Here is a 25,681-nt window from a genome sequence, read left to right as displayed (position 1 = left end):
GTCTCATTCATAGAAACATGACCAAAAATAAAATCTGAAAGACATTTTCTTTCTTTTCTTTCTTTCTTTCTTTCTTTCTTTCTTTCTTTCTTTCTTTCTTTCTTTCTTTCTTTCTTCTCCCTCTCTTTCTTTCTTTCTTTCTTTCTTTCTTTCTTTCTTTCTTTCTTTCTTTCTCTTTTTATTTCTTTCTTCCTCCCTCTTTCTTTCTTTCTTTCTTTCTTCTTTCTTTCTTTCTTTCTTTCTTTCTTTCTTTCTTTCTTTCTTTCTTTCTTTCTTTCTTTTCTTGTAAGCTTCAGTGGATCCTGCAATAATTCACTTGTAGCCCCCTGGATTGTCTCACATATGGAAAAATAGGCCAAGAAATAAGACTTAGCAGCACAGTGAGAAAAGATAGGAGAGTGTTATTTCTCAAGGGAAATTATTTATCTCCAGATATAATCTTTACTTTTTGACAAAGAAAAACTGGCATGGTAGGTTCTCCAATTTCTTTAATAATACAGGATGCAGGCAATGCCATTGGCTTTTGGCAGGTATTTTATTAGGTTTCTTATGCCCTGAGTGTACTAATTTTGGCTGTCCCCAGACTTTATAAGGAAAGGTGGGGAATGGACCTCAGGACCATCTGTGAGGTGGGGAATTTCTTACCAAAATAATTTTTATATTTCAATAAAACAGAGAAATGTGACACAAATATATTAAAACAAAGTATTGTTGTATGGCATAGGACAAAAAACAATATTGATGACTAATATTTTATGTAGACCAACCAAGCATTCATATTTTTCTCATTATTCTTTCTTTTTAAAATAGTCATTTTTTAAAAGTTTTTATTTATTTATTTTAAGAGAGAGAGCGCACAGGAGGGGCAGAGAAAGAGAACCCCGAACAGGCTCTGCACTGTCAGCACAGAGTCTGACACTGGGCTCGGACTCATGAACTGTGAGATCATGACCTGATCCGAAACCAAGAGTTGGACAATGAACTGACTGAGCCATCCAGGCACCCCAAAAATAGTCCTTAGTTTTGAGCTTCATCATCTACAAACTGACAATCACACATGAGTTTCTGAAGTTAACTCCTCAGGTGCATTTATGCAGTGGCTCTAGGTTTTTAAGGTTTCCTTTATTCCTTCTTCCCTCTCTCCCAATCTATCATCCCCCTTCCCTTCCCACCCCTCCCCTCCCCTTCCCTTCTCCTCCCTCCTTCCCTCCCTCCCTCCCTTCCATCCTTCCTTCCTTCCTTCCTTCCTTCCTTCCTTCTTTCCTTCCTTCCTTCCTTCCTTCCTTCCTTCCTTCCTTCCTTCCTTCCTTCCTTTCTTCATTTTAGCTTAGTTTTGTTTTACTTTTGTAGCCTTTCCCGAAGACTTTAAATAGGGAAAAAGAAGGAAGTTTAATATAATAGCTTTGAGGATGCCTATTGTTTCTTCCATTCTTCTTGGAGGATAGCTATCCAGTTAAGAGAAAAAAAATTTGTATTACAGAAAAATTTTAAAGCAGAAAAATAGTATTAAGGAGCATTTAGACACAGTCTTCATAAGAATGACCCCACATCTGACACTAATTGCAAGTTTAGGGGGTTCGCCAAACCACCCTGTGTTGATAATCTTCTGGAACGATTTAATGAATTCACTGAAAACTGTTATACTCACAGTAAAGGATTATTACAGAAAAAGGATATAGATGAAAATCAGCCAAGGAAAGAAGTGCCCAGGGCAGAGTCCAGGAGAAGTACCAAACACAAAATGGCCATTGTCTTCTCTCCATGAAGTCAAGGACATGTCTCTGTCCTGGCATTAATGTGTGATAATATGCCCAGAGTATTGTCAGCCAGCAAAACTCACCTGGGCCCTTGGTGTCCAGAGTTTTTATTGGGGCTCATCACATACTGCCTGCATGACTGACTTTAGTTGTCAGCCTCTCCCAGAGGTCAGGCTAAAATCCCCAGAAATCAGAGCTGATATTGTGCGACCCAAAGTTCCTGCCATAAACTACATTGTTAGACTGTACTGTGGCCAAAGCCCTAGGCAAAACAAAGATACTCCTGTCAGTCAGGAAATTCCAGGGGCCTAAAGATTATCTCCCAGTAGCCCAGGCAAAGGCCAGGCCTCTCTTCAGGTAAGGCTAATTCTTCACTATACAAGTATAGTGATCCCTTTGCCTCTGCCCATACTGATCACTCAAATTCCAAATTACGATGCTAATAATTTTCTTATTTCATCTGAGAGTGTGCCAGAGTCAACTCATATTCATCCACAAAAACTGGTTGTTAGGTATTTAGGAGTTTTGTTAAGTTGGTTGTTAAACACAGCTGTTATAAAAAATTGTGTTCTATAAACATATAATTATATAAATTAGATTAAAAACAAAGATAAATGTTCAAAACTCATCATTTTCTAATTATTATATTTTACTGTTACTATGCTCCTGATTGTATTCATATCTACTGTATCTGTCTGGTGAGAATTATGTAGAATGTTAGACTTCTATGCCACTGAATGACGTCTGCATTCATTCAGTGATGTCACTTGTTGCTTGGGTAGCGTGAAATTGACCGTACTAAGAATCTTTACACCATGAAATTCAGTAAATGCTATGAATCAGGATTTTGTTTTGATACTTTTTAATTTTGAGAAGGATCTTTCTGTTGATCCAACTGTTACTAGAACTGTTAGGAGTATTTATAGGTTGTGACAACATTAGGATAAATTTCTGAGAAATTATTTCAAAATATAAGTCATAGTGTGTCTAGAGCTGATGAATCTGATGGGACAATTTATCTAAAAAAGTTTTAACTCTTCATACAAATCAGTTTGTTGTAAGCCTGAATTTAATTTTAAATGTAAATTGATACAGCATTTTAGTGGGTTTTTTTTTCCTGACATATCGTATACATTGTGGAGGTTGTACAAGAAACTAAGAGTGCCTTTTTCATTTGTATATAATTAAAGTGTAAAACCAAAATATATGTAATTAAAATTTCATTCATATGAAAATACTTTTTTTCTGTTGAATACACTAATCTTAAAATGTAATGTCTGTTTCTAAGACTGGGTATTTGCTTTGTGATGGTGCAGCAGTTTTCAACCGGAGATTCTGAACTCTTTGAAGAAGTCTAGTGAGTACTTGATATGCTTTATTTCAATGTACATATGCATGCTTTTATCTTCTAGTAATTCGCTGACAAAGTTTATTGCCTGAGAGACAGCAAGTGCAAGATCACAGATAATTTTTGATATTCTTTCATTTTAATTCTGGGCAGAATTCACAGAGATACATTCCGGGTATGGGAGTGGAGGCCAGTTTACCTCCCTGAGGAGCCCCTCCTCTCTCCAGGGGCTGCTATTTCTGCTGCCACCATTTGCTGCTACCAGCCTGGGCCAAGTCTGGGCACAGCCACCCCTCAGACCACATGGCACCCCAGACTGTCCACATGTGTCCTCCCTGGTGCTGGCCAGCTTCTTAAAGTGCATGTTGCCTGTCCTACCATAGGCCCAGGGGGTGGTGGGGTAAGTATATGTAATTTTCTTGCTCTTTTTTTTTCTATTTTTCGGGATTTTCTTCAGGAACAGGTAATAGTTTAATTAGACCACAAAAAATTATTTTTAATATAAATTACATTATCAACTTTTTCTGAATTTATGCTTTTGTAACATTGCATTTGTCCCTTTATATAGGGTGTACCTGAACGGGGTGTATATTAGGCTGAAAAAGCACAGTGGGCAGTAATTTGAAATGTGTTTTATTAAAATACCTACTTGTCCTTGATTTATTTTTAGTTTGTCCTAATTTTTTTAAGGACTTTGGTCCACTTTAATTTACATGAGTGACTTAATCTGTATGAGTCTCAGAGAGGCACTTCTATAATAAGTTATGTTTTAAATTGCACTGAGTGGAAAAAAGGTGTCTTAGAAGGTAGTATTGCTCTGAGTAAAATAATCAGTGACTAAGTAACAAGAATTTAATCTCATTTCCTTTGGGCCCCTTTATTAGCCAAGATGAGTGCTTTACACCTTAAGAGAGGAGCAGAGGATGATGGACTGGCATATTAATGTAAACCTTTCTCTGCCATCACCACCACTTTCACACTGTTTTCCTGTAACACAAAACAATATTGAATTAGGACGTGATGGGGCAGCAGAGGAACTATTTGGTTTTAAAAAGTATTTACTTTCTGGTTCGTGCTTGAGAAGACTTTTGAGGTGTCTTGGTATTTTAAAGTGAATTAATCCCAAATTTATCATCCAAAATAAATCGAGTAGAGATGCCATCGAATGTAGAGGAAAACTTAAGGAAACTAGGCTCAGAAAGCTGGAATCCCACTTAGAGGTTTCCTTTATCTCTTCTCCATTGCCTTTTTGGAATCCAGCCCTGGTCCTTCTCCATTTCTCTCCATTGTCATGGAACTCTGATAGCTCTTTTCATCTAAAAAGGAAAACAACTTAGAGAAGAAGGGGATGGGCAGGGCTGTATTCCTACAGGGGCAATTTAAGGGTGGTGTGAGGGAGAAAAGGTCAGCTCTCTCTAAAAATCTATTATTGGTCACTCTTTGGGATTAAGACATTGTCTAAAGAAAGCCTCTATTAATTATAGGTAAGTATTGATACACTGGCTATATCATTTCAGCAAAGGCATTTCAGCAAAGGCAACTAGTCAGCTGTTAACTTAGAAAGTTAGACCTAATGGTGTTGATCTTACACACACATTCCACACAGGCACACTTTGAACAACTTTCCTTATCCAGCCTAGTATTTAACACATTGTACCACAAAGTATCCTCTTAAAGTATTTCTATTAAATTGATGGGCAGGCAAAGAGGAGATGGCTGTGGTGGGTTCTCTGCCGGAGACGGTAGATTCAGGTGTATGTGAGGTCTGGCTATTGAAGCTCTCAGAGGTCAAACAGTTTTGACTTGAGGATAAAAACATCAATGCTTGGGTTTTTCAATTTCATTTTGCAGTCACTAATTTTCAAGTCACCAAAAAGCAAAGTGAAACGGATGAAATGAATCTTGACTTGGAATATGTTTGTCTTAATTCGCTGAATTTTCAACTGCTCAGACGCATCTTAAAATTTAAAAAATAATAAATTGGTGTAGTAAAGAGTCATGCAAATGCTCAGTTAGTATAAGAACAATTTATGCCTTCTATTTTACCTTTTTTTTTTTTTTTTTAAGATCAGTGAAACTTTTAAGAATTTCTGGAGGCTGGGTATATTTGGCAAATTTTGTATTTTAAGTTTTCCTCTTTGGATGTGTCAAATTCCAGGTAATTTCAATAACATACAGAAATGGAAGTTAATGCTGGGCCTCAAAGAGTTAACCGATTTTTCAAACCTGGAGAAATTCTAGGAATCATCATTTTGGGATACCTAATTTATTTACGTATTATAATTAGTATTTTTTTTTAAAAAAAGAAAACAACTTTTCAAAAAAAACAGGGAGATTGGGGGTCAAAGCCAGAGGTCTTAACGTTTTAATTTTTTCCCCCACGTTTCTTGTTTTTCAACTGGTACTGACTTATCAGGAAAGGAAAAGTTCAAACACACCCACAGCCCAGGAAATAATCAGACCCAAGTGATCCACTTAGGTGGGAAGAAAAAGTAATATGCTCTGCATTTCCTGGATCGTCTTAAGAGTTTCAGTAAGAAATAAAACGAGGAGAAATGTTTCACAAACCAACTTAGCCCCCAGACGCAAACCCCAAGTCGAACCTGGGACTTTTCCTAAGTGCGAGCTGAGCAACTGGCGGGCGGCAAAGAGAAACAGCCCTTGGCGCCCCTGAACAGACTGCGCGGGGCGAGCAGGAAGCCCTCGGCCAGGAGACCCTTTCTCTTGGTTTCGGGAAGGTGCTTCGGGCAGCTCCGTCTCCCCCACGGCCTCCTCCACGCGGAGGCTGCAGGCGCGGGGCGCAGGCAGGTGGGGGACAGAAAGGCCCGGGGAGGAGGCGCGGACAGGGCGGCGGGACGCGAGCGCGGGCGCCGGGCAGGAGAGCGTGTCTCCGGGCGCCGCCGCCGCTGTTGTCCGGGGTGCTGAAAGCCGGGAACTTGCCGGGAAGCGGCGGCCACTTTTCCCTCTCTCGGAGCGCGGGGTGGGGGGGTTTCGGGGTGCGCACCTGCTAAGCCCGCCCTGGCCCTGGGCCCGGAGGTGCCCGCAGACGAGGCCCTCCCCAACCTCGTTGGTGGGGGGGAGGGTGAGGGTGCATGCTTGGGGGGCGGCCCGGAGCGCCAGGCAGGACCCCGGTGCCCCTTCTCCGCCTCTCCGGCGCCCCAGCGCCGCGACCCCGCTCCACCTGCGTGCGAACTCTCGCGGCCGGGGACGCGGGCGCCCGGGGCTGAGTGTGGAGACGAGCCGGGCGGGGGTGGGGGGTACGGGGGTGGGGGGGCGGCTCTAGTCCGGGGATGGAGGGGGGGCGGGTGGAGGCGAGAGCGAGCGGGGCATGCGCAGTGGGGCGGAGGAGGTGGCGATGGCCGGGGGAGGCGGGGGGACTGCTGTTTATTTGCAGCTGGGCCAACTCGGCGGCGCAGGCGGCGGCGGAGCGCGGGGCGCCAGCGGCGGGTCCAGCTGCCGCCGCACCATGCCCGAGCCCACCTCCGGGCAGCCGCGGCGCGCCGCCGGGGCCCCGGCCGGGGAGGATGCCAGACGCCCGGGAGCGGCCAGGGCAGCGGTGGTGGCGGCGGCGGCGCGATGGTAGTGACAGGCTGTGCCCGAGGCGGCGGCGGCGGCGGGGACCGCGCGCCCTCCCGGCGGCGGGGCTGCGGACTCGCGCCGGCCGGGGCCGCGGCGCTGCTGGCCGGGGCGAGCTGCCTGTGCTACGGCCGCTCCCTGCAGGGCGAGTTCGTGCACGACGACGTGTGGGCGATCGTGAACAACCCCGACGTGCGGCCCGGCGCCCCCCTCCGCTGGGGCATCTTCACCAACGACTTCTGGGGCAAGGGCATGGCCGAGAACACCAGCCACAAGTCCTACCGACCGCTCTGCGTCCTCACCTTCAAGTGAGTCCCTCACCTCGCGCCTGCAGCCGCTGCAGTTTCTCCTCACCCCCCAGCCCGAGCTGGGCGAAGTTGCGGGACCCGCGTGGGGGGCGCTCCTTTTCTTGCGGCGCCTTCCCCTCCACGCCTCCCCCCTGTCCTCCCGTCCACGCCACTCTGCTCCGCGGTCCCAGGCCCCGCTTCTCCGGGCTCCCGGGGCGGTTCGGGAGGCGCGGACTGGGAGTTGGGATCGAGTTTCTCAAGAGTCTGTGCTCTCAGCGGGCTGGTCTGTCGGGCAAGGACTTGGCGCGGGGCTGGTAGAGCTGCTCTCGCACCCCACCCCTGCCGGACAGTGGTCAAGTGCGACGGTGCGGGCCCAGCGAGTTCCGGACTGGGGGGCTGTAGTGGAAATGCTTCCAAGTTGGGAATTTCTCAGAGGCTGTTGGGCAGCTTCGCTGATGGAGACGGAGGATCAGTCCCTTTGGGGTCGCGTTCGGAGAAGAGGCGAGAGCTGTGAGCTGCCAAGGCTGCTTGGGTTTTGGGGAGGCGCAGAGGAGGGAGCAGAGGCTCTCCCCCGACCTGCAGCCTTTGGTTGCTCTCCAAGCCTTTCTAATCTGCTGGTCTGCGGAAGGGCTTGGGATTTAGATTTTAAAAGATGCAAAGCAAAGGAATGCAGAAGCGTGGGATCCTCTGGGGATCCTGGTGTCCCAGTCGAAATAGTTTTCGTTTCACAACCTCAGAGTCATGATTCAGCATTTCTGGTGTGAATAAAGTGTAAAGGGAGCCGGGAGAACGCCAGGTTTTTGTAGGGTGGAGTATTTTCTTGAATTTAAAAGAGGGCTTGCTTCAGATGGATGGGGAGGAGGGCTTTGTATGAGTACTATCTCCTACACCATGAGCTTGACTCAACCCCTTATAATTTGGCTCAGTGTTTAAGCTTAACAGTGTGTCGGACAAAAACTTGAAACAATATTGGTTCGGTATCATCAGTGTTTTAAGCCTTTTCCAGTGGGTGTAATATGAACCCGTCTTTATGGTAGTGGTCATCCGAGACGGGATAGGCAGCTTGAAAAGCCTGCCTCTGGCCAGGAGGCCAAGGTCTCTTGACAGGTGGCTCAGATGACTTAGAAAAGGAAACCATAGCAGTTGGCAGTAATTCATGGGCTTTTGACTTAATTTTTCCATTGAAAGTTCAGTGTTTTAAAGAGAGTGAGGAAATTGCACATTTGAATCTGGAGAGAATATTTTATAAACATTTGTCCGCTTAGGAAGCGGTTTTGGTGTTCCGCTGAAAGATAACGTCAGCTACTGAGTGAGTTGCTCCGTACTTTCAGTTTTCTAAATGTTTCTTAAAATCTCCTTAGATGGCACAAATATATATGTTTACTTTCTAGATTGACCTGCTTTTTCGTCTATTACAGTGAGGGTTGGTGGTTAATTTAAGGCGTGAAAGCTCACAGCATGAGATGTGCTGGGCTTGTAACAGCCATGGAGACCGTCTTGATTTGAGCATTTTCCATTTTAAAAGGTCAGGGCCAAAAGCCTGTGCCCACTTGGTGGAGAGTGGGGAAGATGTTTTCACTTCTTGACTTTCTAAAATGTTTTTTTCATTCATGCAGGAAATGGCAAGGACAGAAAAGAGAGGAGTGGGGGAAGGAAGTAGACAATGAAGCAAGGCCATTGATGAAGAGGAATGGTAGCAAGGGTTTGGGGGAACAGGGGTAGGGAAAGGAGAGTTGGGAGGGCCAGGGCCAAATCCTCACTGTGTACTCTTTGGTCACAAAATGCAGATTGGTGTCTAATGCCATTGTTCTTTGTATATTGCATCTATTTTGTTTTTGTTTTTGAGAAGGTTGAGTTGCAAATCTAGAAAGCAACACAGCACTAATTGGAAAGGGGTAGATGTCTCTTCGAAGAGAAAGTTCATCTTTCTGTGCTCACAGGTGTGGATTTAAATAGGACCTAGAAGCTGTCTCCATACTGCATCTTCTGCAATAGCTTAAAGAGGGGCACGTATAAGAGCTGGCATCGATGATGTTAGACCCACCCAACTCTAAAGATTGTTGCAAGCAAGGACAGAGGATCGCATTTATTAACTATTCAGTGTGAACCAAACATTGGCCTAAGCACTTTACACAGATTGTTTTTTTTTAATTTTTTTAACGTTTTATTTATTTTTGAGACAGGGAGAGACAGAGCATGAACAGGGGAGGGTCAGAGAGAGGGAGACACAGAATCTGAAACAGGCTCCAGGCTCCGAGCTGTCAGCACAGAGCCCGACGCGGGGCTCGAACTCACGGACCGCGAGATCATGACCTGAGCCGAAGTCGGCTGCTTAACCGACTGAGCCACCCAGGAGCCCCTACACAGATTATGTTTTTATGATTTTTATTTTAGGTAGTTGGTGAAAATAAAGTGGCTTGTTAAATATACATACAAACTATCTTAATTATATCTTAAGGTAGGAATGTTTGAATAAAAATCTTTGAGAATTCAAAACGATTTTTTATTTTTATTGTAAGAACTGATAATATAAGATTTGCCATGTACAATTTTTAAGAGCTTGATAAAATATTATTAACTATAGGCACAATGATTTACAACAGATCTCTGGCACTCATTTCTCTTGCGTAACTGGAACTATAGACCTGCTGAACAGCAACACTCCAGGGCTCCATTCCCCCTGCCCTTGGTAGCCATAATTCTATTCTCTGTGTTTCTGTGATTTTGACTATTTTAGATACCTTATATAAATATAATCATGCAGTATTTGTCCTGTGACTGGCTTATTTTACTTAGCATAATGTCCTCCAGGTCCAGCCATGTTGTTGCATATGACAAGATTTCCTTCTTTTTAAAGGCTGAATAATACTTCATTGCATATATATACAATTAAAAAATTTTTTTTAATGTTTATTTTTTTGAGAGTGAGAGACAGAGTGCGAGTGGAGGAGGGTCAGAGAGAGAGGGAGGCACAGAATCTGAAGCAGGACCCAGGCTCTGAGCTGTCAGCACAGAGCCCACACGGGGTTCGTACCCAAGAGATCATGCCCTAAGCCGAAGTCAGAGGCTTAGCTAACTGAGCCACCCAGGTGCCCCTATACCACTTTTTTTTTTAATCCATTCATCTGATGATGGCCAGCCAGATTGTGTCCATACCTTAGTTTTTATGAATAATGCTGCAGTGAACTTGGGAGTGCATATATCTCAAGATCATTATTTCAATTCTTTTAGATTTATAACCAGGGGTAGGATTGCTGGATTCTAAGATAAGTGTATTTTTAACTTTTTGAGGAATCTGTATACTGTTCTCCATAGGAACTACACCTTTTACATTCCCACCAGTAATGTACAGTGGTTGCTAACATTTGTTATCTTTTTTTTTCTTCATAAAATCCAACCTAGTTAATTGGTGTGAGTTAGGTGATAACTCACTGTGGTTTTGATTTGCATTTCCCTCATGATTACTGGTGTGAAGCATCTTTTCATGGACTTGTTGGCCATTTGTATATCTTGTTTTTAAAGTATAATTGACATGCAATGTCCTATTAGTAGTGATGTGATGTTTTTTATACATTATAAAATGGTCCTCACTATAAGTCTAGTTATCATCTGTCACTATACAAATTTATTACAATATGATTGACTAGATTCCCTAGGCTGTACATGAGATCTCCATGACATATTTATTTTATAACTGGAAGTTTGTACTTCTTAATCCCCTCCACCTATTTTACCTGCCCCCCAACCCCCAATCAAGCCAGCCCCCTCTGGTAATCAATCATTTGTTTCCTGTATCTGTGAGTCTGTTTCTATTTTGTTCTCTTTTGTTTGTTTGATTGTTTTCTTTTTTAAATTTCACTTGTAAATGAAATCATGGTATTCATCTTTCTTTGCTTGACGTATTTCACTTAGGATAATACCTTCTAGGTCCATCCATGTTTTCACAAATGGCAAGATTTCATTCTTTTTTATGGCCGAGTCTTTTTTGGAGAAATGTCTTTTCAAGCCCTTTGCCCATTTTTTTTTCATCAGATTATTTGTTCATTTGTTTTGTTTTACCTTGAGTTGTATGAGTTTCTTATGTATTTGGGATATTAATAATATATTAGATACATGGTTTGCAAATATTTTCTCCTGTTCTGTGGGTTGCCTTTCTACTCTGTTGATTGCTTCCTTTGCTGTGCAGAGGTTTTTTAGTTTGATAGTCCCAGTTACCTAATTTCTTTTCATTGCCTTTACTGTTGGTGTCATATTTAAAAAATCATTTTTAAGCCTTAACATCATGAAGTTTTGCCCCTGTTTTCCTTCTGGGAGTTTTACAGTTTCAGGTCTTACATTAAAAATTTTAATACATTTCAAGTTGAATTTTGTCTATGATGTAAGATAAAGGTCCAGGCTTATTCTTTTGTATGCAGATATCCAGTTTTCCCAGGACCATTTGTTGGAGGGACTATCCTTTCCCCATTGTGTATACTTGGCCTTTATGTTGAAGATCCTTTGACCATATATGTGTAGGTTAATTTCTGGCCTCTCTATTCTTTTCCATTGGTTAGTATGTTTCTTTTTTTTGTTTTTAATTTTTTTTAATGTTTATTTATTTTTGAGACTGAGAGAGACAGAGCATGAATGGGGGAGGGGCAGAGAGAGAGGGAGACACAGAATCGGAAGCAGGCTTCAGGCTCTGAGCCATCAGCCCAGAGCCCGACGCGGGGCTCGAACTCATAGACCTTGAGATCATGACCTGAGCTGAAGTCGGATGCTTAACCGACTGAGCCATCCAGGCGCCCCTAGTATGTTTCTTTTAATGCCAGTACTATACTGTTTTAATTACTGTAGCTTTGTAATATAGTTTGAAATTAGGAAGTGTGATGCTTCCAAGCTTTGTTCTTTCTCAAAATTGTCTTGTGTATTTGGGGTCTTGTGCAGTTACAAATGAATTTTTTTTTTTCTATTTCAGTAAAAAAAGCCACTAGGATATTATTGGAATACATTGGAATACATTGGCTATAGAATACACTGACTATGTACTACATTGGAATGTATGGAATACATTGGAATACATTGACTATAGATGGCTTTGAGTAGTATGGACTGTTTAACAGTATTAAGTCTTTTTATCTGTAAACATGAGACGTCTTTCTGTTTATTTGTGTCTTTAATTTCTTTCATTAGTGACTTAGGGTTTTAATTATACAAGTTTTTCATCTCTATTTTTAGTGCTATTTTATTCTTTTCGATGCTATTATAAATGGAATTGCTTTCTTAATTTTGGGTAGTTCATAATTATATAGAAATGCAGCTGATTTTTTTAACTGAAATATAGTTGATACAAATGCAGCTGATTTTTGTACATTGATTTGTGTCTTGCAACTTTACTGACTTTGAGTATTCTAACAGTTTTTTATTTTGGGGGGAATCTTTAGGGCTCTTTAATGCAAAGGATTGTGTCATCTGCACATATAGTTTTACTTTTTTTTTTTTCCAAATGTAAATGCCTTTTATTTCTTTTTCTTGTCTAATTGCTCTGGGTAGAGTCCTAAATAGAAATGCAGGAGTGGACATCCTTGTCTTGCTCTTGATCTTAGAGAAAAACCTTTCAGTTTTTCACTGTTGAGTATGATGTTAATTGTGGATTTTTTATATATGACCTTTATTATATTCAGGTAAATTCTTTCTAAACCTAGTTTTTGGGAATTTTTACCATGAAAGGGTGTTGAATTTTGTGAGATGTTTTTCTTGCATTTATAGACACGATCATGTAATTTAGCCTCCGTTTTGTTAATGTGGTAAATAACATTAGTTGAATTTTGCATGTTGAACTATTCTTGCATCCTAGGGATAAAACACACTTGGTTATGGTGCATGTTCCTTTTAATGTGCTGTTGAATTCAGTTTGCTAGTATTTTGTTTAAGACTTTCCCGTCTGTGTTTATCATGAAAGTTTGCCTGTGGTTTCATTTTCTTATAGTGTCTTTGCCTTAAAGACAAACAAACAAAACAAAACAAAACAAAATAAAACCTTTAATTTTGAGGGGCGCCTGGGTGGCTCAGTCATTTAAGTGTCCAACTTTGGCTCAGGTCATGATCTCACGGCTTGTGAGTTTGAGCCCCGCATCAGGCTCTGTGCTGACAGCTCAGAGCCTGGAGCCTGCTTTGGATTCTGTGTCTCCCTCTCTCTCTGCCCCTCCCCTGCTTGTGCTTGGTCTCTGTCTCTCAAAAATAAATAAATTAATTAAAAAAAAAACCTTTTCATTTTGAGATAATTGTACATTCCCCAGTTGTAACTAATAATACAGAGATCTCGGGGCGCCTGGGTGGCTCAGTCGGTTAAGCGTCCGACTTCAGCTCAGGTCACGATCTCGCGGTCCGTGAGTTCGAGCCCCGCGTCGGGCTCTGGGCTGACAGCTCAGAGCCTGGAGCCTGTTTCCGATTCTGTGTCTCCCTCTCTCTCTGCCCCTCCCCCGTTCATGCTCTGTCTCTCTCTCTGTCTCAAAAATAAATAAACGTTGAAAAAAAAATTAAAAAAAAAATAATACAGAGATCTCTTATACCATTTATCCATTTTCCTCTAGAGTTAAGGTCTTGCATAATTATAGTATAATATCACAACCAGCAAACTGATATGGATACAATCCACAGCTTTTATTTACTTTTTACCAAGTTTACATATACTCTTTTTTATTTTTATTTTTGTTGAGTGTGTATTTAATTCTGTGCAGTTTTGTCACATGCAGATTTCTAACATTACCACTAGTCAAGATACAGAACAGTTTCATCACAAGGATCCTTCCTGCTTCTTTATCATAATTATAAACACCTAATTCATAATAACCCTCTAATTCATAACACCCCACCCTACTTCATAATCACTACTAATTTGTTCTCCATGTCTATAATTTTGTCATTTTGAGAATGCTATTTGTGGAATCATTTAGTATGTAACTTGTTGAGGTTGGCCTTTTTTTTTGCACTTAGCATAATTCTCTGGAGTTTATTCAGATTGTTGCATATCAGCAGTTAATTCCTTCTATTGCTGAGTACTATTCCATTGTATAGATGTAGCACTGTTTACTTATTCACCTGTCGAAGGACATCTGGATTGTTTCCAGTTTTTGGCTGTTTCACAAATAAAACTGCTATAACATTCATTTACACATTTGTATGTGAACATAAATTTTATTTCTTTGGGATAAATGACCAGGATTGCAATTGCTGGGTCATATGGTGGTTGCATATTTAGTTTTTTAAGAAACTGGTAGACTGTTGTCCAGACCTTGTCATACTGTGTATGAGTAATCCAGTTTACTTTGCCTCCTCATCCGCATTTGGCATTATCATTGTTTTTTTATTGTAGCCATTCTGATAGGTGTACAGTGATAATCTCATTGTGATTTTAATTTGCATTTCCCTAATGGCTCTCGGTGTTAAATATACTTTCACGTGCTTATTTGCCCTCTGTATATCCTCTTTTGAAAAATGTCTCTTCATGTCTTTCACCCATTTCCTAAGTGGATTTTTGTGTTGTTGTTGAATTTTGAGATCTCTTCATATATCGTAGGTACAAGTCCTTTGTCAGCCATGTGATTGGCACATATTTCCTCCCATTCTGTAGCCTCTTTTCATCCTCTTCAGAGGGTCTTTCTCAGTCCAGAACTCAAACCTAGTTTCTATTAAAATAGTTTATTACCTTCGATTCATTGAATGAACCTTGTACATACTGAGAGCTGGAAATTACCTTAAGAATAAACAATAAATAAATATGTTAATTAATAAGTAAAGATGTGTAATGCTTGTTTCTATAAAGGTACTTGCATGTATAGAAAGATATTAATCACAGTTTTTCTCAAATAAGAAATGAGCTGAATTTTGAGTGAGGAAATGGATGTTTAGAGGGTCTACTTTTACCAGTTTGCAGGACAGGGTATAAAGGAAAATGAAGCAGTTTACCAAGATAGGGTGGCTTTGTACTGTGTCAATTTAATGAAACTGGAACTTTGTTTCTTGGAAATTCCTTCCCTGTATTGCGCTAGGTTATAGTTGTACACAAATTTCTTCCAGATATGGAAAGTGAAAGTAAGACTGCCTATCCCAGTCAGAAGGCTCGTGTCAAGAGAGTCTTGTGGGTTATCACAGACAGGGTGGCTAACCCACTGCTGCTGTGTGACAGTGGCTAGGTCCCTGGCGCTTCCAGAACTTTCCAGATCGTGGTGCAAGTGCGAGTGCAGCTCTGTAGGGAAGAGTGCCAGCCTGTTTGCAAGCCACTCACATCATTAAAGTTGGAGCCTTCGAGGCGGTGAGAAGCAGAGGTACCTTGTAGTGCATCTTCGTGGCTTCCAGCTCTGTCTCCCTTTCCCCTACTTCAAGTCCCTCCTTCCTCCCTCCTGAATGCCTGCCCTGCCTGCCCTGCTGGCTTTTGACTTCTGTTATGGACAGAAGTGGCAGCCTTGCATAGGCTATTTAGCCAGCTTCCACAATTGTGAAAGGTCAAATCTCTACAGTAAATCCCTTCTGCTGTATCCTTCCCTGTGGTTCCGCTTCTGCAGTCAAACTTTAACTGATACAAACGGTCATCTGTGTTCCCTGAAGTGAATTTAGAATTCTAATGAGTTTCTGTTTCTAGTCAAACCTTACATCGGTCTTTTCGTAAGATCATTTCCAAGGGCACACAGGAATATTTTTGGACCCTTGTAGAGCAGAATCAAAACATCTGTGAAAACTTAATCTGCAGCAGTAACCTTTTTTATTTTGCTTCTTTATCCTCCACTGGCCATGACCTGTTTTTAACTCTGGAATCAGGACATTAACCACGTTCAGTCACTTGGTAGACACTTAATTGACACAGAACCAAAACCCATGATGCCCATAACCTCCACCTTGAAATATGGCCCTGATTGATTTAAAAGGTGCTTAGCTTTTTAATTTTATTTCCTTTCTACCTCTTTCCTCTTGAGAAGAAGCTCCTGCTGGATTGCTAGCAATGCCATTCTGCATCAGGAAGGAAGGAGAAGCTTCCTTCAACAAGGAAGATCCAATGGTTTTCAGGTTAAAGATGGGGAAATGAAGGCAAATTAAAGGACCTTCAACTCTTGATTCTCTCTCCATGTTTAGGCTATTAGATCATAGTGTTCTACCAGTTTGCTATAAAGTTTTATTTTATTGAAGACTTCTGATGATATAAACCATAAGAGTGAAAGTGGGTGGTTTAAAATGTCAGAGTTAAAAAATAGAATATCTTAATATGTGCAGCTGTAAGGATTTGCAACATTTTAATGCTTGGATCTGGAGAGGTTTTTTTTTTTTTTTTTGCAGCAGTTTGCATCTTTTAGTCACAGATGATACGCCAACCATGAAAATCAGCTCTAGCCTCTGTGCCCCAAAACTGAAAGAAATGGTGGAGTGTTCATTTTGGTTCTGTTTCTTTGATTTGCCCTCTTTGGAATTCATTTTGAGATAGTCTGTCTATTGCAGCAAAACTCATAAGTTTGTGTTCTGAGTCTATGATAAATGGACAAATGGCGATTGTTTGACTAGATTGTCTAGGATGTTCAGTGATGGATATAGCCAAGGAAAAATATGATTGGATGCGATAGAGATTTTATAGAGAAAAATGAAAAAATGGCCTCTGAAAATTTCATGCCAACTAAGGTTTATCTTAGAAACCCCAAGAGGAGGGGGTTAAGATTGTTGCCTGCTAGCATATACTTTAGATGTAAGATAAGCTTTAGACTACAGTCTGGCAGTGTAAGAAGGATGGAAAATGAGAGGAATATATTTTTGAATTATGAGGGTTTTTGTAGGTGGATCTCTCAATGGGGGCTTGGAAACACTTTTTTTTTTTTAATCAACAAATGTCTTTTCTATCTTCCTTTGGAGCTACATTCATGTTTTCCTTAAAATTTTTTTAATTTCTTTTTTTTTTTTTTATTTGAGAGAGAGAGAGAGAATCCCAAGCAGGGTCCTGACATGGGGGGGCTCAATCCCAGGATCCTGGGATCATGACCTGACGCAAAATCATGAGTGGGATGCTTAACCAACTGAGCCACCTAGGCGTACGATGTTTTTCTTAACTTTGAATACATAGTTATCCCACTTAAAAGGATGGGGCAGGGTAAGGAATGCTTGGCCATGTGAGAGTAATGGCTCTGTTACTTTTCCAAATGATAAGAAATGGTTTCTGTTCTATGAGCCCCTGACCTCTACCATCTAGTCTATCAATCTGCAACTCATTCTAGAGTTCTTATGCCCTTTACAGGCCAAACCTGCTGCTGCTGCCTTTGCATTTTCTGAATTGCTTTCCCCAGACCTGTGCCCTCTTGGTCTCTCACCACTTTCAGTCCCTGTTCAAATGTCACTTCATCCTTTGCACTTTCCCTGGTTCCCCAATCCAAAATGGCAGACTCTCCTCCATATTTCATCCTTACTCTCTCACTCTGTACCTTCCTTGCCTTAGTAGCCCTCGTTGCTATCTGACAACATGGATTTATTGTTGGTTTTTATCTTCTCTCATACTGTGTAAACTCCATGAGGTGTATCTTTAGCACCTGGAGCAGTGCTTGTCATACAAAGTCAGGGCTTCATAAATTACTGTTAAAAGAATGAGTTAATTAATAATTTATGTGAATGCTTGACTTTTTCAGGTTAATATTTAGGTAGGGCTACACCTTTATATATAGATGAAAAAGTCTGCTTGACTTATTTCTTGTTTTATTTACCTTTTGTCTTCCTCTGTCAAAGAAAAAAGTAGAGGCACATACAGATGGTTGCAGTGGGTCCTGCTTACTGGGTGGTTAAGGGGCAATTTTGATTCTGAGAGGGGCAACTGTGGCTCCCTATTGTCACCTGCTGTGACTGTGACTCTGTAGAGAATGAGGATCTACAGCGCTTTGTGACCCACCATTCTCCTCTTGCATGGCATATTGATGTGTGCTGGTTGCTGGATGCTTGCTATAGATTTGAAGACCGGACACAGCAGCTGTACCTTCTGAGGCAAACCCCAGAATTACACAGGGTTCTCTCCATACCCTACTGTCAGGGGACAAAAGCTCAGCCATGTCTGTGGCCTACAGTCTATAAAGAATGGCCATATTTTTTCCAGCCAATGAGGTAGACATGAAATATTATTTCCGGTTGGATCAAATAGATTATAAGGCCCTGAAAATACTTTCTCAAGGGAACTATGATGGCTGTGACTTTCTGTCCCCAAGTATTACAGAATAAAGAATTTGTCTGGTCTTTATCCCAGGTTCCTGGGAGCTTCTAAACCCTTGGAATTTCCCGAGTGATGAGAGTGTCTCTGTTGTTCATGGTGGGCCTGAGACCACACTTCAGTTTATGTTAAGGAAGAGGTAACTCATGATGGGCCTCCAGATAGTTTCAGAACGTCGGCTGGCTCTGCTGGAAAGACCAAGCATATGATTAGAGAGACGGGACTTTGAGCCACATACCAGCCCTACCTTCCAACTTCTGGGAAGGGAAAGGGGAGCTGGAGATTGAGTTCAGTCACATGATGAAGGATTGAATCAATCAGCCTAAGTAATAAAACTCCACTTAAATTTTTTTTTAAGTTTATTTATTTATTTTGAGGGAGAGAGTGAGCAGAGGAGAGGCAGAGAGAGAGAGGGAGAGAGAGGATCCCAAGCAGGTTCTGCATGTCAGCAGAGATGTGGGGCTTGATCTCACAAACTGTGAGATTATGACCTGAACTGAAATCAAGAGATGGGTGCTTAACCGACTGAGCCACCCAGGTGCCCAGAAACCCAAATTAAAAACTTGACGTAGAAGCTTGGTTGAGTTTCCTTGATTGGTAATCATACATCATTGTGCTGAGAGGGTGATGTGTCCTGAAGGCATGGATGGTTTGTGTTTAGGACCCTCCCAGATCTACTCCATGGATCTTTTCTTTTGATTGATTTTGATTTGTATGCTTTATAATAAAACTGCAGTCATAAGCTTAACACTTTCTTAAATTCTGTGAGGCATTCCTGCAAATTCCTAACCTGAGAGAATTGTGGGAATCCCCTAATTTGTGGTCAGTTGGTCAGCAGTGCAGGTGGCCTGGGAACCATTGAACTTGCAGCTGGTGTCTGAAGTGAGTGGAGTCCGAAGCAGGACTTTTTCCTCACATAAACTCTGGGTAGTCACTGTCAGAACTGCACTGCACCCAGGAACTTTACCAAACACATACCTTTAAAAGAAAACAAATTTGCAGGAGCGCCTGGGTGGCTCAGTCGATAGAGTGTCCAACTCTTGATTTTGGCTCCGGTCATGATCCGAGGGTCCTGGGATTGAGCTCTGCATTAGGCTCCTCGATGAGCATGAAGCCAGCTCAAGATTCTCTGTCTCTCTCTTCCTCTGCTGCACACCCCCGCTCATGATCTCTCTCTCTAAAATAAAAAAATAAAAATAAAACAAATTTGCTAAAAATTGACAACCCCATTATACTTATAACTGTACTTATATGATATTTGGTGTTGATCTTTTAATTTTTATTATTTGCTGACTCTCTTTATGAAGATTTTCTTCTGGGACTTGCTGCCTTCTAGATATGGTCACTGATCTTCCTTTCCTCAATTTTCCCACCCTTTCTTTGATGCTGTTGCTACTCTGAGCACTTATGAGACAATAGTGACAATAACTTCCCCTTGCATGGGGTGTGGGCTCCTCCTGACAAGCCCCTCCTCCTCTGTTCCCTCCCTATGGCTTCCTCATAGCCAGGCGAGGATGTGATGCCTTGAGCACAAACCAAAACCACGAATTTTATTTTTGTCTCAGAGCACCAATCTCCCCTTTGCACTGTTGTTTGCATTGGTGCTTGTGAATCACATCCTTTGGTTCTTTGATACATTAAGTGATGATGATTTGCTGATTTATTCTTGATACTAGAGGGAATGCAGAAGAAGAGCAACCAGAATGATTAAGGGCCAAAGGGATTCGCCTTGGAGGAAAACGAGAAAAAACAGATGTTGTTATTTATTGGTTGAATGATCTAAGGAGACTATGGAAACCACTTACAAGCATTTGAGAGCTGGGAGGATGGCAGGAGAAGGGGAAGAAGAAAAATGGATGGGAATAGAGGAAGACAGGAGAATATACCGTATGTTCAGTATTGGGCTGTGGGAACTCACAAGGCAAGTGTTGGAGAACCCATTATTGGATAGCAGAAACAGATTGTAAAGGGGTAAATGTAATTTTTTCTTTCCCCTAGTTTGTAGCTCTTATTGGAAAAAAATGTAAACTGGATTCTCCTGGTAAGTGTGGCAAACATATGTAGCCTTCCTTTAAGCTTTGTGATGCATGCCTCTCATTGTTCTGAGTATCACCTGTTTTGAATCACTGGGTTTCTTGGGACAGATTTCTGGGCCCCATTTCAGATTTACTGACTTAGAATATCTTGGGATGGGATAAGGGAATCAGCAATTGTAGCTAGCACGCCAGGGGATTCAGAATCCTGTGAACCACTGGGACTCAGTGGGAGCATATGTTTCATGAGGTTGAGATGCCAAATATTGCTGGTGTAATATACAAAAAGGAATCCCAAAGCTCATTGAGATAAGGATGTTGCAATGCACTTATCACATGCTGCCTGCCCACACCTTCCTCCCACCACTCTACTACATTTCCTGAGAGGGCCAGATGATTTTCCCTTCACTGAGGCACTGAGAAGTACATTAGCAAGGGAGCACCGACAACTTCGGGAAGCTCTGCATGGACTCTTTTCTGTAGGCCAAGTGTGGTGTGGGAGATGCTGCCAGTGAGGTAGGCTTTCTGATTTCAGTGGGGGTGATGGGACCCTGGAGTACCAGATGCCAAGTGGCAATGCTTAGCTGCCACAGACAAGGTGAGTGCTTTTACCATGGTTGGCAGCAGGGATGCAGTAGTAATCACAATGTTTTGACCCCCTGAAAGGGACCATTGGTGGTGACTACTCAGTCACATTGTCCCTAGGTATGAAGTAGATGGGCAGCCCTCTTAAACCTTGCTTCAGCTGTATACCACGAAAACTCCAGGTTTTGGGCCCCAAACCAGACATGAGCCATGACCTCTTCTGGAGGCTCCAGACCTCTGCTAGTTTGTTGAGATGGAGCTGTTTGATTGATGTGGAGTTGGGGTCCCCTGGAGGAAAGACCCTAGTATATTTCCTAGCAGAAGTCTCTTCCAGAAGATACAGCCTGTTTTTGTTTTCTTAAACCAGAAGTATTTTCCAAAGAAGAAAATCAAGAGTAAGGGGCTTTGTTTATCTAGAGCTCCAGGGTATGCAGGTGTGAGGAGAAGGAAGTGCGGCCAATGGCTTTCTTCTCCCCTTCCCACCCCTCCTTCTGTGACTTCTTGGTGCCAAACTGTGTGACCCTGTAACCTTTTCTGGGGACAGGTGCTCTCTGATTTCTGTGAGCTCATCATGGCCCTACCTTTCTGGACAGTTTTACAAGGAGGCAGAGGAGCTCAGACAGAGGAGGGGTATTAGCATTCATATTTGCCAAAGTCTGGAAGGCTTTCGAGCAGTCCGACATGGCTGTTCAGACTTTTTCTGGAAAAAAAAATCCTATTGGCCAGTTTAGCTTTAAATGAGAATTGAAGGCTAAATGAAATAAAATTAGAGATTCTTACTGTTGACTGGGAAAGATGATCTTTTCAACTTTCAACTTAAGGTGAGTTCATGTGCTCATTCGGTAAACTTTCATTTAGAATTAATTCACTGTGTGCTAAGTGAGATGGATAGTATGAGGAAAAGAAATTAATGTTTTACAGTGTATGAAAAAATGCTTATAATATTTGAGGAATATAGTAAAAGAGTTTTAAAAAACTGATGTGTGCTATAATGGAGTCTGTTCGGGGTGACATGGAACCCTAGAGACTGTTCTTAGGTGGTATTTCAGGTGTGCTGTTTATCATGTTTCTGCATGGACATTTCTGGGTGTCCAAACACCAGTTCTAGTTTTAAATATTACTTCTTTGTTTTTGAGCTGAGGCCTATCTCATAACAGTTGTTGTTTCGTATTGTGGTAAATTGTGCATACTTGTGCCCTCTGAATAGGCAATGTGTTTCCATGCGGCCATGTAGTACTTCAAGAGAAGCTGGAAATTTTTATATAAAATCGTCTGTTTTAAAAATGTCGGTGGGGCGCCTGGGTGGCTCAGTTGGTTGCGTGTCCAACTTCGGTTCAGGTCATGATCTCTCACGGTTTCTGGGTTCGAGCCCGGCGTTGGGCTCTGTGCTCACAGCTCAGAGCCTGGAGCCTGCTTCGGATTCTGTGTCTCCCTCTCTCTCTGCTCCTCCCCCACTCACGCTCTGTCTCTCTCTCTCAAAAATAAATAAACATTAAAAAATTTTTTTCAAAAGATAAAAAATAAATAAAAATAAAAATGTTGGTAAATTCGGGGCTCCTGGGTGGTTCAGTCAGTTCAACGTCTGACTCTTGGTTTCAGCTCAGATCGTGATCTCAGGGTTGTGGGATGGAGACCTGCGTCAGGCTCTGTGTTGGCCGTGGAGCCTGCTTAAGATTCTGTCCCCTTCTACCACTTGCTTGTGTGCACTCTGTTTCTCTCTCTCAAAAAAAAAAAAAAGTGGTAAATTAAAGAAAGAAAGAAAAGGTATACACATGAAACAAAATAATTTGCAGACTTAAACTTGGCCTTTAGTCTAATTGCAACATTGTTATTGGATCTTAGTTTCTACTCAGAGAGGTACTTGAGTAAGTGCATTGCTTAAATATTTCATCATTCATTCATTTGTGTATCCATCCACGTATCCACTTAATTTTGACAACTGTGAACCAGGCAGTATGCTAGATACTAGGGATACAGCCATAATATGGCAAAGATCATTTCCCTTGAAGGATTTGGTGTCATTTCTGTCATCTTTCTTTAGGCTGAGCATCCTCCATTTCCTCAAGCCTACCTTCCTGAGACATCACTTTGAGACTCCCCATCCTTCAGCATCCTGGAGCTCTCCTGTGAAGATGCTCCAGGGTTTAAGTAGCACTCAGAGAGGCTGCTGCCCCACATTGGATACCACCTACCTTCACTGTCCCGCATGCAGACAGAATGTCTCCCTCTTTCCTATCTCTGCACCTGGTAGGTTCTCCCCTTGCTAGATTTCTTTCACTGCTAATTATCTATTTAGTGTCTCTCTTTCTCTGGTAGCAGATGCCATGTCTTCTCCTTGTGTCTCTGGGCCCTACATCACACCTGACATGTAGTAGGTACTCAATAAATATCTGTTAGAGTGAATGGAAATGAAAATTAGTTGGACTTATGCAGAACCCTGTCTGTGGTTTGGTCTGTTTTGAGAGCCAGGACATAATAACTCTGAGTTTAGAGTAAACTAACAGCTCTTGGACAATGCTATGTGAGTAGTTTTAGTCTAGATTGCAAGTATTTTGTTCCCTTTTATGTCCAAATGTGGATTTTGCTCTTACCCATATTCTGTGTAATCCTGTAAGAATTAACTAACAATATCAGGCATTTAAACCCTTTGCCAATCTTAGTCTCCCAGAACAGTGACCCTCCTTCCCAGATACAGGCTTTCTGGCAAGCTTCTTGGTTAGCATACACTACAGATCTAGCTAAGTCCTTGATAGAAATATGGGACAGACCAGAGATAACCTCAGAGTCTTGTGACTTACACTGAAGGTCTACATCTAAGGAGACATTGATTATTATTCACTACTCTTTGTGTTTGCTACAAATCCTTCTTCTTATATCTTGTGCACAAGGTGATTGTGAAAGATTTTGATAAATGCTTTTGTTAAAATAAAGATAGGATGTGTCTGTCACATTCCCTGCCCTATTAAAATGTGAGGTTCATCAGTTGAACCCCCTTTTTGTGAACCCGTATTGGATCCTAGGATCAGAGATTCTTTTTCCAGTGCTCACAAATAACATTTTGTTATTATTTCATCTCAAGATCACTTGTTTATAGTTTGGGGAGTTCACTCTCTATCTTTTTAGATACTTGGGAACTTCTCCTAACTTTAGATTCTCAGTAATTTCTTAAAGCTTAGATTTGCCAGTAACTGGTACCATGTGAGAGGCTTTCAGTTACTTTAGCACTGCGGTGGATCCCCATTCAGTAATTTATTTTTCTATTTTGGGGTCTAAATGAATTCGCTTAAAACACCAAGCATTTTTTTCCTAACCAGTTTCCAGGAATAATAATATGATGGTAGCTATACTTGTGGTAAACATAATAGCATGTGTATAAACGTGTCAAATCACTAAGTTGTACACTTGAAACTAATGTAATATTGTGTGTCAACTATACTCAGATTAAAAAAAAAATCCTCCCCCCAAAAATCAGGGATTTGGCTTATTAGATGTCTTGCCTTCTCTCTATTGTCATCTTATGATTATCACAGTATGATGCATCCTTGTATACTAAAAAGAAAAGTCCTGTTTCTTCTTCTGCTTGTAGTCCATACTTCTGACACCAGATATGTAGGGCTTTTTTTCCACAGTGATCAATTCTCAGTGTCCTACAGTATGTGGATATCCTGCAATTCAATGTAATTCTGCCACTGTTTGTCTGGAGTTAGCATTAGATCCCCCAGGTTAAGGGCTCATTTCCTTCCACAAGACTCACCCCATTTCAGATACCAGTTGCAAGTCGTGGGTCCCTAGATTGCCACACTTCTGTCTAACTTGGTTGTTAAATCAGTGTTCCCATGAGCCCCTCCTCAGGTTCAATAATTTGCTATAATGGCTCACAGAACTCAAGCAGACACTTCCTTAATGTTTACTGGCTTATTATAGAATAAAGGATATAGATGAACAGCCAGATGAAGAGATGCTTAGGTGGGTTCTGGAGGGTCCCAAGCACAGGAGCTTCTGTCCCTGTGAAATTGAGGTGTACCACCTGCCCAGCTTGTGGATGTGCTCACTGATGTGGAAGTTCTCCAAAACCTCTAGCTCAGAGATTTTTATGGAGGCTTCATCAAGTAGGTATCACTGATAATTAACTCAATCTCTAGCCCTTCTCTAATCCCTGGGGTGGGGGAGGGGGGGGGGAGAAAGGCTGGAAGTTCTAAGCTTCTAATCATAACTCGATCTTTCTGGTGACTAGCCCTCATCCAGAAGCCATCCAGGAGCCTACCAAGAGTCATGTTATTAGAGCAAAAGGTAATCCTATCACTTAGGAAGTTTCAAGGGATTTAGGAGCTCTGTGTCAGGAACCGGGGCCAAAGACCAAAAATTGGAACAAAAGATACTCCTACTACCTTTATAACTTAAGAAATTACAAAGGTTTTACCATCTCTACCAGGAGTTGGGATGAAGACCAAAATGCATATTTATTATATTACAATGTCATATCTGTCTGTTTATATCTGTATCTGTATCTATCTATATCTATCTTTGAACACTTTTCAGGTTATTTCCTTATGGAAAATTCCTAGAAGTGGAATTTTTGATCAAAGGTTGTGTACTTCTTTAAAAACATTTTTTTTTAATGTCTCTTACTTATTTTTGAGAGAGACACAAAGTGCTAGTGGGGAATGGACAGAGAGAAAGGGAGACACAGAATCCAAAGCAGGCTCCAGGTTCCTAGCTGTCAGCACAGAGCCTCACATGGGGCTTGAACTCATGAACCATGAGATCATGACCTGAGCCTTAGTCAGGCTTAACCCACTGAGCCACCCAGGCACCCCCAAAAGTTACATACTTCTTAAAGCCTTTGCTATGTATTGACAAATTTGAGACCTTCCCAGTGGTTGTGAGAT

The 25,681-nt window shown here is 41.7% G+C and overlaps 1 protein-coding gene across 4 annotated transcripts in view; it reads left to right on the top strand.

The window, feature by feature from the left end:
* The first annotated feature begins 6,562 nt into the window (after positions 1-6,562).
* The window catches only part of TMTC1 (transmembrane O-mannosyltransferase targeting cadherins 1), a 284,126-nt gene continuing 265,007 nt past the window's right edge, over positions 6,563-25,681 (top strand). For all 4 annotated transcript variants that reach the window (XM_043562234.1, XM_043562232.1, XM_043562230.1 and 1 more), the window contains exon 1: positions 6,563-6,989. In XM_043562234.1, coding sequence (XP_043418169.1) covers positions 6,682-6,989 — 308 coding nt within the window. In that variant the 5' untranslated portion in view covers positions 6,563-6,681. The remainder of the gene's footprint in view (positions 6,990-25,681) is intronic.

This window comes from Prionailurus bengalensis, chromosome B4 (assembly GCF_016509475.1).
Source record: "Prionailurus bengalensis isolate Pbe53 chromosome B4, Fcat_Pben_1.1_paternal_pri, whole genome shotgun sequence".
In the NCBI taxonomy this organism is placed as follows: Eukaryota; Metazoa; Chordata; class Mammalia; order Carnivora; family Felidae; genus Prionailurus; species Prionailurus bengalensis.
This window is presented reverse-complemented; position numbering and strand designations above follow the sequence as displayed.